At 57.8% G+C, this 12,652-nt stretch overlaps 1 protein-coding gene across 10 annotated transcripts in view; it reads right to left on the reverse strand.

Moving 5' to 3' along the window:
- SPEG (striated muscle enriched protein kinase) overlaps nt 1–12,652 on the reverse strand; it is a 55,904-nt gene that overhangs the window by 25,885 nt on the left and 17,367 nt on the right. For 8 of the 10 annotated variants that reach the window (XR_009352012.1, XR_009352013.1, XM_059167957.1 and 5 more), the window contains 3 exons: nt 3,627–3,802; nt 3,297–3,385; nt 2,266–2,441 (listed from right to left, as the gene is read on the reverse strand). Coding sequence is in view for 8 of the 10 variants with exons in the window: in XM_059167957.1 (XP_059023940.1) it covers nt 2,266–2,441; nt 3,297–3,385; nt 3,627–3,802 (441 nt within the window). In the remaining 2 variants the exon portion in view is untranslated. Of the gene's footprint in view, nt 1–77; nt 913–2,265; nt 2,442–3,296; nt 3,386–3,626; nt 3,803–4,723; nt 5,504–12,652 lie in introns of those variants that run through there. The other 2 variants (XM_059167960.1, XM_059167962.1) reach the window with 2 other exon arrangements.

Here is a 12,652-nt window from a genome sequence, read left to right on the forward strand (position 1 = left end):
GGGCAGGGAATCTGAGAGGGCCACGTAGGGGCAGAGACGGCGGCGGAAAAAAAAAAAACAAAACACAGCACACCAGCTGGGTACAAACTGGACTTTATTTGAGCTAAGAAACAGCTTTGTTCAAATGTCTTCACACCCACGACAACAGGCCCTTACTCTTTGGCCAACCCTGGCTAACACCCTCATTCCCAGACAGAGCATCCTGGGCCCTGACAGTGAACAGGGGAGTCCCAGATGAGCCCTGAACCTGCCCAGAGCGGGACTGGGTCAGGCCTCCTCATCAGCGTAGGGCCTGAGGGCTTCTGGCTTTTAGTGTCTTGTGAAACAGAAAGCGTTGTGCCATCTGAAACCCGTTTCTGAAATGGTGAGTGCCCGGTCCCCTGTGTCATGAGCCCCTTGTCAACAGCCTCCTGCCTCTCTAGGCCCCTCCAGCCTGTGGGTGCTCTGCCCTGTCCTCTCCCGCCCTGCCTCTGCGCACATCGGCTCCGACGCATCCTTCCCTGACTGTCACAGACACACAGACAGACAGATAGACAGACAGGGCCTGCAGCAGCGGTAGCACATGCGCTCGCTGGGTGCTCCCCTGCAGGGAGAGACTGGGGGTGGGGGGAGTCTTCATAGCCCTCCTGGCAGCCCCTTGCTGGCACTCAGTCCATGTGGGGGCTCCCAGCCCGCCCAGCCCTATGTCCACTCGGGGAGGAAGGGTCCCTAGGGGCCCACGGGCTATCCCAGGATGCTGCACAAGGTGGGGAGGGGATGGAATGGGAGGCTGGGACAGGGTCCGGGCCGGCGGGCCGGCAGGGCCTGTGGGCAGGAGGCAGTGAAACACAGCGAGGTCCGAGAGGTGCCTGAGACAGGGCGCAGCTCGGAGGGCAGCGGGGGGAGCGCAGGCGGCCCCCTGAGCTCACTCGCCTGTGTACAGACAAAAACCTCAGTCAGCAAGCGGCAGGTTAGTGCAGCACGCGCACACGCACGCACACGCATGCCATGCAGACCTGGCTAGGGCCCCTCTGCATGGAGAGTGGTCTCTAAAATGGCCAGGGCACCCTGCCACTCTCAGATCCCCCCACATGAGCCTGAGGATAAGGGGCCAGCAGCCAGCCAGAGGCTGGGAGGGTCTCTGGGGTTCCTGGACAGGCAGAGGCCATGGGCAACCAGGGAAAGGGCATCCACAGGCATCGGGGCACCCAAAGCCTAGGGGATGTCAGAAGGAACCCCAAAGAAAGAAGCACCGAGACACGGGTTAACACAGAGAAGCGAGGCAGAGCCAGACCCTGGAGGGGAAGGAAGAGGCCAGGGAATGGGGGCCAGATACGGATATAGGGAGAGCTGAAGGTTTCAGAAACCAAGGAAGTGGCAGCCCCAAGAATGGGAGGCACTGGGCAGGTGACTAAGGCAGGCAGTGCCCAGTGGAGGTGACCATGACCGTGAGAGTCGGAGCTCCAGCAGGGGCTAGAGGTATCTGCAAAGCTCTCCGAGCTGGCCTCTACCAGGAAGGGAGGGATGATGGCTGAATGTGGAGCTAAGGAGGGGCTCCCAGCCCTGAGCTGCTCACAGGGAAGGGGGAAGTAGAAGGCGAGGTTGATGACCAGCCCTAGGGAGGAAAACCACCAGTCCCCCAAGGGCAGCCTGGCCGAGGCCTGCCTGCTATCTGCCTGAAAGGTCCGCTGCCTTTCTGCCCCGAATCCGGGGGCCCAGCCCTCTCCACATTCCACGATCCTGCTCACCCTGGCACCCCTAGGGTCCCACCAGTGCTTCAAGCCCAAGTCACCCCAAGGGCCCCTCCGAACGGGTCCAGCTATCAGACTCTCCCCACGGCCCCCTCCAACCACAACGCTTCTGCACAGCAATGGGATGGGTAGGAGGGCAAAGGGGCAATAGAGGAGAGCAGGGTGGGTGTGAGGGAGGAGCCTGGAAAGGGCAAAGTGACAAAAGCTTGGAAGAGGATGGGGAGGGGTCAGCTGGTGGCAAGAAGCAGGGTCTCTCTCTGGGGCTAGCATCAGGGACAGGTGTGACTGAGCACAGGGAAGGCCATACTGTGTAGTAGGCTGAGCAATGAACTTGCTGTGTGGCCTTGAGCAAGTCCCTTCCCCTCTCTGTGCCTCAGTTTACTCAGCTACCATAGAAGCAACCAACTGTGGGATCTCTAAGGCCTGTTGTGACATCCTCCATCTGAGGTTCTGTCAAAGTTGGCACCTGAGCAGGGATGTGGCCAGGGCTAGGGCGGTGGGGGTCGGGGGTTCATGGAGAGTGGGAGGCACTCACCTCTGACCTCCAGGCGGGCCTCACACTGCCGGGCGCCATACTCGTTGACCGCTTTGCAAGTGTAGAAGCCAGCATCGGCCCGCTCGGCCGCCAGGATCCGCAGCCGGCACAGCCCACCCTCTGCCTCCTCGGCGAAACGCCGCTGGTCTGGGCGCACAGGCTGCCGGTTTCTCAGCCTGTCGGAGGGACAGGAACTCACTCTGGGGGCCCAGGCCCTGACCTGCCCCTACAGGCGTCTCACATCATCTACTCCCTTCCCAGATCTGTCCTCTGGGCTACAGGGCCAAGTTTTCACCCTCACTCTGCCATCCCAGACCTCCACCAGCAATTTCCAGAACACCCCTGCCTACTCGGAACTTGCCCTTCTTGGAACCTAACCACAACTATTCAGCTCTTAATAGTTCTGAAACGTGTTTTATTTTTATCTATTTATTTTATCTTTGTGTTTTATTTTTATTTTCTATAATAAACAGTTTTCCCACTTCCTGAAAGGGATGAGAAATAACTTATAATGTTAAAAAAAAAAAAATCATACACGGCACTGGCCAATCAATGACAAATGAAAACTCAGGGACCTAAACTACTAAGAACCTAAGCAAACAGGAATCAGGGTCCCAGGCACCCGGGATAAAGCACTGTAGCCTTCAGCCCCCGGCTTTGGCAGCGCAGAAACAAACTGTTATGCCTGGGCCTAGCACAGGGCTGGGTGCAGAGCAGGCCTCAAAAATCACAGGGCTGTCGCCTGATGGGGGTGCACGAGGGCAGCCTCCTGTGAGATGACTCCGCCCATTCATCCTCAACAGGACAGCCGGGGGACCTTTTGTTACCCAACCCTCCCCCCCACCCCCACCAAGAAGGAGAAACCTTGAATGAGCCTGAACAAAGGGGCGGGGGCATGTTCAGGGACGGGCACCACTGGACCTGGGATGAGACCTCTGGGCAGGTCACAGGCAAGTCCACAAATGGCCCCCTGCCCTCTAACCAGAGGCCAGGCCTCAGTGGAAGAAGCTTGCAGGGGTGCTGCTACTCACCAGGAAACCACTGGTTTCGGCTCCCCCAGTACACGGATGCTCATGGTGACATCTTGGCCTTCTCTTACTGACTGGTCCATAAGTGAGACCTGAAGGGGACCCCAAAGTGTCAAGGGAGATATTCAGGGTCCAGCTGTGGCTCCCGGGGGCCAGAGGATTCTGCGACAGAGGCCTATTCCACACTGGGCTGACTGAGGCTGGCTCCTTATCAGAAGGGTTAATGGGGCCAAACTCTAGGTCTTGTTAGAACCTGGTGGGACCCCAAGAACAAGGGCCCACATGAAGGAATGGGGGTGCCCAAGGGCTGGGTTCTGGCCTCAGGAGTCTGACCTTGAAAGTGGGGGGTGCTTTGGAGCCAGTGTCAGAGGAGCGGCGGTTCTGGCTGGGACTGAGCTTCATGGTGGGGGTGTGGGGCCAGGTCTCTCCAGGCTCCGGAAACTCCTCTGGGGGGCTCAGGTATTCCTCGTCAGAGGTGATGGGGCTGCTGAAAGGTGACGTGGACCCGCCTGGAAAAGAGAGAAAGGAGAGACAGTGGCAAAGAGAGAGACTCCAGGGGAGGAAGGGGGGACAGAGAGAATGACACAGCTAGAGAGATCAGCCCCAGATCAACGACCTGATAAGGTCTGGAATGTTTCACACAGCCTAGGTAGGAGGAAGACCAGTCCTGCCCTGACTTTACTTCTTGGGGCTCCTACTTGCGTGCTGTGTGACCTCGCTCAGATGTCTCCTGTCCCCAAGCCCCTAAATCCTGCTCTGCCCCAGACTCTCCTAACGCTGATACTGTTGAAACCCCTGAGTAGGAGAACCATAGCAAATAGCCTGGGAGAAGGGGTTCAAGTGGCAGAGGGCCTGGGCCTGCTGGGAGACCTGAAATTCTACTGGAGCAGGGAACCCACATTCCTGGCATGGAACTGCAAGCTTCTAACGCAGATGGTCCCCAGAGTGGTACAGCCCGGGCACCCGTCTCTTGGGTGAGCTGGGCCTGGTGCAGAGGAACACACACCTCAGACAAGCCCCAACCCGGCAGTGCCAGGGCCAGTGAGGCGGCACCGTCCAGCCCGCCCTTCCCCCTCTCCCTTCTCAGCTTCCTGCCCCAGATACCCCAGGGGCACCTGTTGGCCCCAGCCCTAGAACACGGACCCCAAAACTCTCAGGGGATGGAAAAGCGGTTTGAGTCATCCACAGAGAAGGGCAACTCAGACTGGGGAAGGGGAGGGGGGCACCAGGGTTCGCTTTGGGGGAGGGGTGTCCCCAGGGCCCTGATGCCCTCCCCTGCAACTGGCCAGGGGCCCAGCTTCACTGAGCTGGCTCTTGTCCGACTACCAAATACAGACATGAATCCGCCACAGCCCCCTGGCCCCTCCTCCTGGTTCCCCCACCCCAAGCCCCTGTGGCCCGGCCCCCCACAGGGCTGCACCCCAACTCACCCAAGACTCTGAGCACAGACCCCAGGCTGTGCCTGTCCTGAAGGCTCTGCCCTGGCACCGGGCCCTCCTGCCGCCTGCCCACTGCCCACCCCAGCAGGCTCCCCAGGGAGCAGAAGCCCAGCCCGCCCAGCCCCACTCGGCCGACTCCCACTGCTGACCTGCTGAGGCTCCACACGGAGGGCCTGGGGGAGGGGGGGGGGAAGGGGGGGCCGGCCAGGCAGGGCCAGGCTGGGTGGCAGGCAGGCAGCTGGCCGGGAAGGTGGTGCCTGCTGAGACCACAAGCAGTCCAAGGGAGGCCGAGGCCGGAGTGGAGGGGGAGGAGAGGGGAGGGGCAGAACGCTTGGCCTGGCTGTATTTAGCCACCCTGCTCGCTCCCCAGCAGCAGGATCTGCTTCTTCTCTCCTTACAGCTTCTGGACCCTGACAAGAGCAAAGCCCCTCACTGGTGTCTCCACTTGAAGTGCCAGGCCTCAGCCCCAGGGGAGACAGGGGTGAGGTGCGCAGCAGCACATGGATGCCTGCCCCGAGCCGCTCCCTCCAAAGCACCCACCAAGGGAGGCAATGAGGACAGATGGCCCGGAGGACGCCCCTGCTCAGACCAAACCACCAAGAGCCCCATGTGGGAATGTGCTGATCAGCCTCAAATACTGGGGCCAGGCCATACCCTCTTCTGCGGTGCTGACAATCACAGAACTGTCAGGACCTCAGGCCTCCTTCCCGGAAATACCGCTTCCACCTGAGAGCGCCCCAAATCCCACATCTGCCTCCCCACTACTACCACAGCAGGTTTGGCCCAGCACCACCTGGGGGCACTGGTCCTGCACCCACCTCTCCTCCTACCAGCTTGGACAGGGGCACTGTTGGCAATAGTGTCTCACCCTGTTGGCCGCCCCCCAGGGCCAAGGGTCATGAGGCAAGGACTGCTTCTAGTAATGCCGCACAATGAGCAGCCATCTGGACTGGGACTGCGGAAGGGGCTTGTAGATGAACAGCAGAACAGCGGAGCTGCTGAAGAGAGGTCACATGGCCTTCTCTCCCTCACTCCTTTAAAAGATCTATTCATCTATTATTTGAGAGAGAGAAAACACGCAATCGCATGCATGATGAGGAGGGGCAGATGGAGAGGGAGAGAGAGAATCCCAAGCAGACTCCCCACCAGCAACCCATTGTGGGGCTCGACCCCATGACCCTGCAGCCCGAACTAAAATCAAGAGCTGAACGCCCAACCGACTGAGCTACTCAGACACTCCCCCTCCTATCACCCTCCACTCCCCGTGACCCAGTGCCACATTCCCAAGCTATGACCTGTGTTTCCCAGCCAGAGAAGAAGGAGGGGGGGGACTGGGAGAGGATGGGGCCACCATTCAGGTTGGCTGTCTTGACGTGGAGGTGGGAAGGCAAGTCAGAATGGCATTTGGTGAACATCTGCCAGGAGTTGGGCCACCAGCTGATGCTGAGATGCCAGGCGTGGCCCCTGGAGGTGGGAGCCCCCCTCCCTGTCATGGAGCCTGTGACCTCCAGGGTCACCTCTAGACTGGATGGCGCTGTAGGCACTCACAGGCCCAGGGAGGGACCTCAGAGATTTGAGCAGATTGGCAACGCTTGCAGGGAGCCTTGGAGACCCCTGGTGGTGGTTGGGGGAACTGCATGCTGCGAGAATCCACCTGCATCAGGGTCCTCAGGCCTCCTCAGAGATGGAGGATCTCTTGTCTCCAGCTCCCAAAACCTCTGGGGTTCTACGCCAGCTTCTGGTGCCACCCCACTTTTTACCGGCCCCACCACCAAAACCATCTTTGCAGCCAGTCCCTGTACCTCAGTCCTGCTCCACCCACAAGCCGGGCTCTCACTGTAGGAAATACTGTTACACTGGCCAGGAAGTAGGGAGCAGGTGTCCCAAACCTAACAGGCACATAGGCCCACCATGTGAGTGCTGCCCCTACGTACCCCATCACCCTCAAGACACGCTGACTCTGTGCATGTGTGTGGCCTTTCAACAGTGCTCCCAGTTTGGTCTCACTTGATGAAAATACAGGTGTGAGGGAGCCCTCAGTGTGTGTGTGGGGGGGGGGTCTCTTCCCACCTAGACCAGTACATTGGTCCCAACATGCCTTGAGACATTCTAAGGGTAAACAGAGTCACAGCCACCTACAATGAAAGGCTTTCTATACCCGGGCTTCTCAGCCACCCATATCAGGACTGCCTGGGAGCCTGTTTAAACCATAAATTCCTGGGCCTTACTTACCCTGACCTGAAGAATGAGAGTTCCTAAAACAGAGGTCAGAAAACTACATTTTTAGAAAGCACTCCAGGTTGGGCACCTGGGTAGCTCAGTGGGTTAAGTGTCTGCCTTCGGCTCCGGTTACGATCGGGGGTCCTGGGATTGAGTTCCGCATCAGGCCCCAGGCTCAGTGGGAACCTGCTTCTCCCTGCCCCTCTGCATCTTTGCTCCTGTGCACTTGCGCGCGCTCACTCTCTCTCTCAAATAAATAAAATATTTTTAAACAGCACTCCAGGTACAAGTACTCCAGTACAAGTACATGTACTCTTATGTACGTGAAAGTTTAGGGACCCCTGTGATCCAAGCACTCTAGTACAAGTACATGTACTCTTATGTACATGAAAGTTTAGGGACCCCTGTGATCCTCATGGGAGGAAGATGACCCTAAGAGGCAAGTTCCATCTTATCTGGCCACTAAACTTGGGGGGCAGGGTTCAGAACCTCAGAGGTCTGGCTCCACAGCCCAGGCACTTCCCAGCAACATCTGGCCTCCCATCTTGAGCAAGGTCCCTGACTCTCTAGCAGAGGTTCTCAAAGCTCACGGTGCCTCAGGATTGGGCTTAAATCCTGGACTGCTGTGCCCCGCCCCCAGAGTTTCTGATGCATCGAGTACATTAGTGTGCATCCCTAACATATTCCCATAGTGATGCGGACGCTGCTGGTCTGGGGACCACACTCGGAAGACTGCGCTCTGGGGACTTCTCAGCTAACCCAAGCTCCCCCACTCTTCAGCAGGTCTTCAGCAGTACCCTCCACAGATGCCTGTCTGGCCAAGCCTCTCCATGTCACTCTGGCTGTTCCCGGGGCTGGGAAAGCCACCTAGATCTCCACCCCCCCACCCCCACCCCACTATCTCACACACAATCCTGCAGTCCACATGGTCCTGGACCATCCAGGAAGGCCCCCGGGTGTGGCTGCAGGGGTTAAGAAGGGGCCAAAGCATGGTCCTGATCTCAGGAGCCTGTGGCTGGCAGGACGACGATCCCCTCCATACACAATCAGAACAGTGAGCAGGAATAATGAGGCAAGAGAAGGGCAGACGAGGGCCACAGAGTGCAGAGAGCAGATTCCTCTGGGCTCAGGGAAGACAGGGTCACTGAGGGAAAGGGTGGTACAGGAATTAAGAGTTTGGCTGAAGCAGGAGAAAAAGAGAAAAAGTCTTTCCGGAGGAGGAAGCTGCGGGAGCAAATATTCAGAGACAGCAAGAACATGCAGACGAGGGGCACCTGGGTGGCTCAGTGGGTTAAAGCCTCTGCCTTGGGTTCAGGTCATGATCCCAGGGTCCTGGGATCAAGCCCAGCATCCGGCTCTCTGCTCAGCAGGGAACCTGCTTCCTCCTCTCTCTCTGCCTGCCACTCTGCCTACTTGTGATCCCTGTCTGTCAAATAAATAAATAAAATCTTAAAAAAAAAAAAAGAACATGCAGACGATCGTAGCTCAACCTGCTGGCCCCCAAACTGAGTAAAGCTGACAGAGTTAGAGCAGGGGCTCCCACGTCCCAGGTCTTCAGGTCCAGACGGGGTCTAGAGCGGGGCCTTCACTCTGAAGGCCAAGGAGAACTCCTCGAGGCTTCGGAGGGACGGGGTGACACGCAGAGTCAGCAAGCCCTCATCCGGGGCCCGGCCATTCCCGACCCGCATTCCACAGGCACTGTCTCCAGAGCGGGTTCCTCTAAACGTCCGCTGTGCTCGCCCCACTGTGCAAGTCAGCGAGCCTGAGGGCAGAGGGAGATGCAAGTAGGCCTGCAGCGGGTATCGCCCCTTCCAGAGGAGAAGAGGTTTCTGTTTTGGTTTCAATGGATGAAGAAGCCAAGAGAACTTGCCACAGCTGGTCTGACCTAGCCACAGCAACCGTTAACTCCCCACGCGTGATTACAAGGAGATGCTCTGTACTGGACAAAGCACTGGCGCCCAAAGTGGACTAGGTGTCCATTCTTCTGTGGGGCTGAGTGTGACAACACCCACGTGAGGGAGCAGCCTTGGGAGACACCCCCTGGGGCCAACTTGCTTCTGGAAGCCAGGAGTAGGAAGGAAGGGTTGAGTCTGGTCAAGGGGCCTACACTGTTCTTTCAGATGATGACCAAACCCCTTCAAGGATAGGCAACGGGGTCATGTGGCATTCCGAGGTCCCCTCCGTTGGCAGCTCCTGCCTTCACAGGGAGAGGCTGTGACTGTGGCAGCCACAGCCAGGAGAAGGGGCACGGGCAGATGCTGGTGCCTTTCCCTTTATACTCCTGAGCCCCTATAACCAAAGTCTGTCCTGTTATGATGGTGTCATTCCTATGGGAGGGCCGGAAGGAGCTCTGAAAAGCCAAATCCTCTGGCCCAAAAGTCCTTAGCTACCCCTCATCCCCACAGGGCCTCATAAATCTCACCCAGTAAGTTAAGCCCAGGGGACATACAGACCCTCACCTCACAGGTGAGAAAACTATGGCCAGCTAAGGAAAGAGGAAGAGGCCAAGGTCTCAGCCAGAAAATGCTAGAACCTTAGGTTCAAATATATAAGATCTATGCTTGAGGGAGGACCGAAGGCAAAAGGATGGAGCCCCCATATCCGTCTTCCTCCTGACCAGCACCCAAAGGGCCTCCTGTCAGACCCAAGGTGGAGATGAGCCAAACGTGATCCCACATGCACGCAGGGAGACAAAGCAGGATCGTCGCCACAGTGGAGATGGGGAGCGCAGGGAGGAAGGACAGAAAAGCCCACATGAGACCCACCCAACGAGGGCATCTGCCTTCCTCCCCTCACCCTGCTCCCCAACCAGCGGGAGCTCATGAGCACAAATTCTTTCTTAACGCTGAAGAGTGGAGGCTTGGAAGACCCAAGGACAGGGCTTCGAATCACCATCAGCCCCCAACTGGCCCTCTGTTCCTAGAGCTGAGCACCCAACAGCATAGGCCCTAGGCCCCTGAGACTACTTACACGCATCTTCATTAAAACATAAAGAAAAGAAAAATCCAGTGCCCGTGATCAAACTAGCCACAGTTCAGGAGCTCAAGAGCCACACGTGGCTAGTGGCTACCATACTGGATTAGGTGCATCTGGAACATTTCCCTCAAGGCAAAAAGTTCTACTGATCAGCATTTCTCTAACGCACTTTGCTGGGGGGCTTTCCAAGTCTCAGCTCGCTCGTGTGTAATGTGGGCATAACAACAGAACCCGGGCAAGAGTAAATGTGGTAAGGCAAGCGACACAGGGCTGGGTATGCAGGGAGCGCTCAGGAAATGCCCATCTATGTCCTCCTCTTCCGCCACCACCTGAGCGCATTTCCAGCACCGCCAATCACCTGCTGCGTACGACGTTCCTAGGCCGGTTATAGCTGCTCAGTAAAGGTGGCGGGCCTTGGGCTAGCTCTATGTCACTTCATTCTCCATGTTTATGTCTTCCTATCTGTAAAATGGGTGTATCACCACCTATCATCTCCTTCTCCAAGCTGGCAGCCAGGCCGTATCAGTAAATGTCGTGTGACAGACGTGGGTAGTTAAGAATGCTCAGCTTCAGGTAAGCATACCTCTCACTCTCCCCAGCCACCCGCCCCAACACACATACCCCCTTTGGGAGAACAACTGTGGCTGCAGCAGAAGTCCTCAGTGGGCTGGCTGGGGCAGGCTAGAAGGGGCCCCGGGGCAGGGGGGATGAGAACCAGATGCTGCCCTCCAATGCCTGAGCAACTACGCTGTCTAGTTACCCATGGTTCCCAACCAGGAATTGAACTCTGGGAGCTCTCCAAAGCACACTCTTTGGGGGTGGACACCCCAACAGGGCACTGTGCAGCCAGGCCTGGTTGCCAGGGCCACAGGGTGGGTGGGGGGTTAAGGAACAAGAAAGGGAGGTGGTTCCAGAAGACCTCTTCCTATCGGACACTACACACTCCCTCCCTCGTCTGACTCCCCCGCCTTCCTGCCTGCCCCCCACTACCCCGCCCCTGCAGTCACAGGGCCACACTGCCTGACTCCCCTTCTTATTCCCACCCCTCACTCCGCACACAGTGCAGGCCTGAGACCCCCGCCCTGGCCAAAAGTCTGTGCCACCCCCTGGTTCCGCCCACTCTGCTGCTCTCCAGGTCCACTGGCCCTTGTCCAACTGCGCCCGACCAAACAGTGCCTTGTAGGGGAAGAAAGTCTGCTTCCGCCAAGAGAGCCCTGGGGCGGAGTCAGCATGACTTATGGGGGCTGCTCTCTGGGGGCAAAGCCCAGTGCCACAGACTAATGCGATGAAGCCTGTCTGGCTCCCCAGGGTGGGCGGGGTTGCGGGGAGACACAGACATGCCACAGTGGGCTGAGGACCCAAAGGCTGGGAAATATGGAAAAGCTGGGGCCGCGGGCCTGGCAAAAGCAGGGGAGGAATCCCTAAGACAGTCTGAAGAATGGGCAGAAAAGGAAAAGGCAGATTTCTGGAGTCTCGTGGAAACCTGGGCACAACAGCCCCTGTTAATAACGCTAACAGCTAACATTTGCCTACTGCTTCACATAAAACCTGCTCACCCGTTTGCTTTTGTTCGTGAGGCGGTAGAATCACACAAAGGAGGAAACTGAAGAGCAGGGAGGTTGAGTACGACAAACACAGAGCTCCCAGTCAAGTCCGGACAGCTGCCTTGCCCCAAGCCTTCTTCCCAACCTTAAAAGGCTCCCAATGGCCACAGGCCGGTATCGGGACACCCCCCCCCATCCTCCTTGCCAGATCTCAGCCCAAGCCAGATATTGACCAGAGTCCTGGAGCTAGCCCCAGGCCCCCTGAGGAGAGCTGGGAGCTGAGTCACAGGCCAGATCCCAGAGGTGACAGAAGGACGGAAGCACTCGTGGAGGGCCAGCATGAATCAGCGCGGTGGGAGGGGCGAGGAAAAGGAGAATGTCTGAAACACCGGCTCCTGGGAGGGGTATGGGAGCCAAGGAAGGCTTGCTATTCTGCAGAGCCAGATGGGCGCAAACAAAAGAATCAAATGCAGGACGGGGGCTTAGGGTAGATAGCACCCAAATCACCCTTATGGTAAAGGTCCAAAAATCCTGGGCCCACAGCAAGACAGGCTCAGCAACCGGTCTTCTTTCGTGTCCAGTGAAAGGGACAGAGCAGCATGTGCCGTTGGGCGTGCTGTCCCACGCCCAGAGCCTCCTGCTGCCTCTCTACACCCCAATGGCCTTCAGGGCCCCTGCGCCTCTCAACCCAGCACCCCATAAATCTGACCCATGGCTTGATGCTCCTCTGCCCTGCACTGTCCTCCAACCAGGTCCTCTGATCTAGCTTGATGACCCAGTGCTAATATCCTGGAGGGTTGAGTCTGTGCCTTTTCCTTCTGGACAGCCCCCCCAACCCAGCCTCACCTCCCTGCCCCCACTGCCCAGGGTCAGCACACCGTCAGACCCAGCAACCTGAATGGGCAGAACTAGCCATGCCCACTGACACCCATCCAGCCCTACCCTAAACCTGAAAGAAACTGGGCTTACACCCAAAGGAAGCAGTCCAACACCAAGTGAGGGCTTTCGTAAAAATAGAAAGCAAGGCGGCCTCAGCCACAACCATCTCCAGCGAGGTGCTCTCAGCTTCCCTGTCTTGTAAGGCTTTGGGTTCAACAGAAGGACCAAGGGCATGGGGAAGGGTTGTGGCACTTAAAAGCATCCTTTTTGCTTGGCGGGGAGGGGGTACTGTTCTAGAGGA

The sequence above is a fragment of the Mustela lutreola genome, chromosome 3 (assembly GCF_030435805.1).
Source record: "Mustela lutreola isolate mMusLut2 chromosome 3, mMusLut2.pri, whole genome shotgun sequence".
NCBI lineage: Eukaryota > Metazoa > Chordata > Mammalia > Carnivora > Mustelidae > Mustela > Mustela lutreola.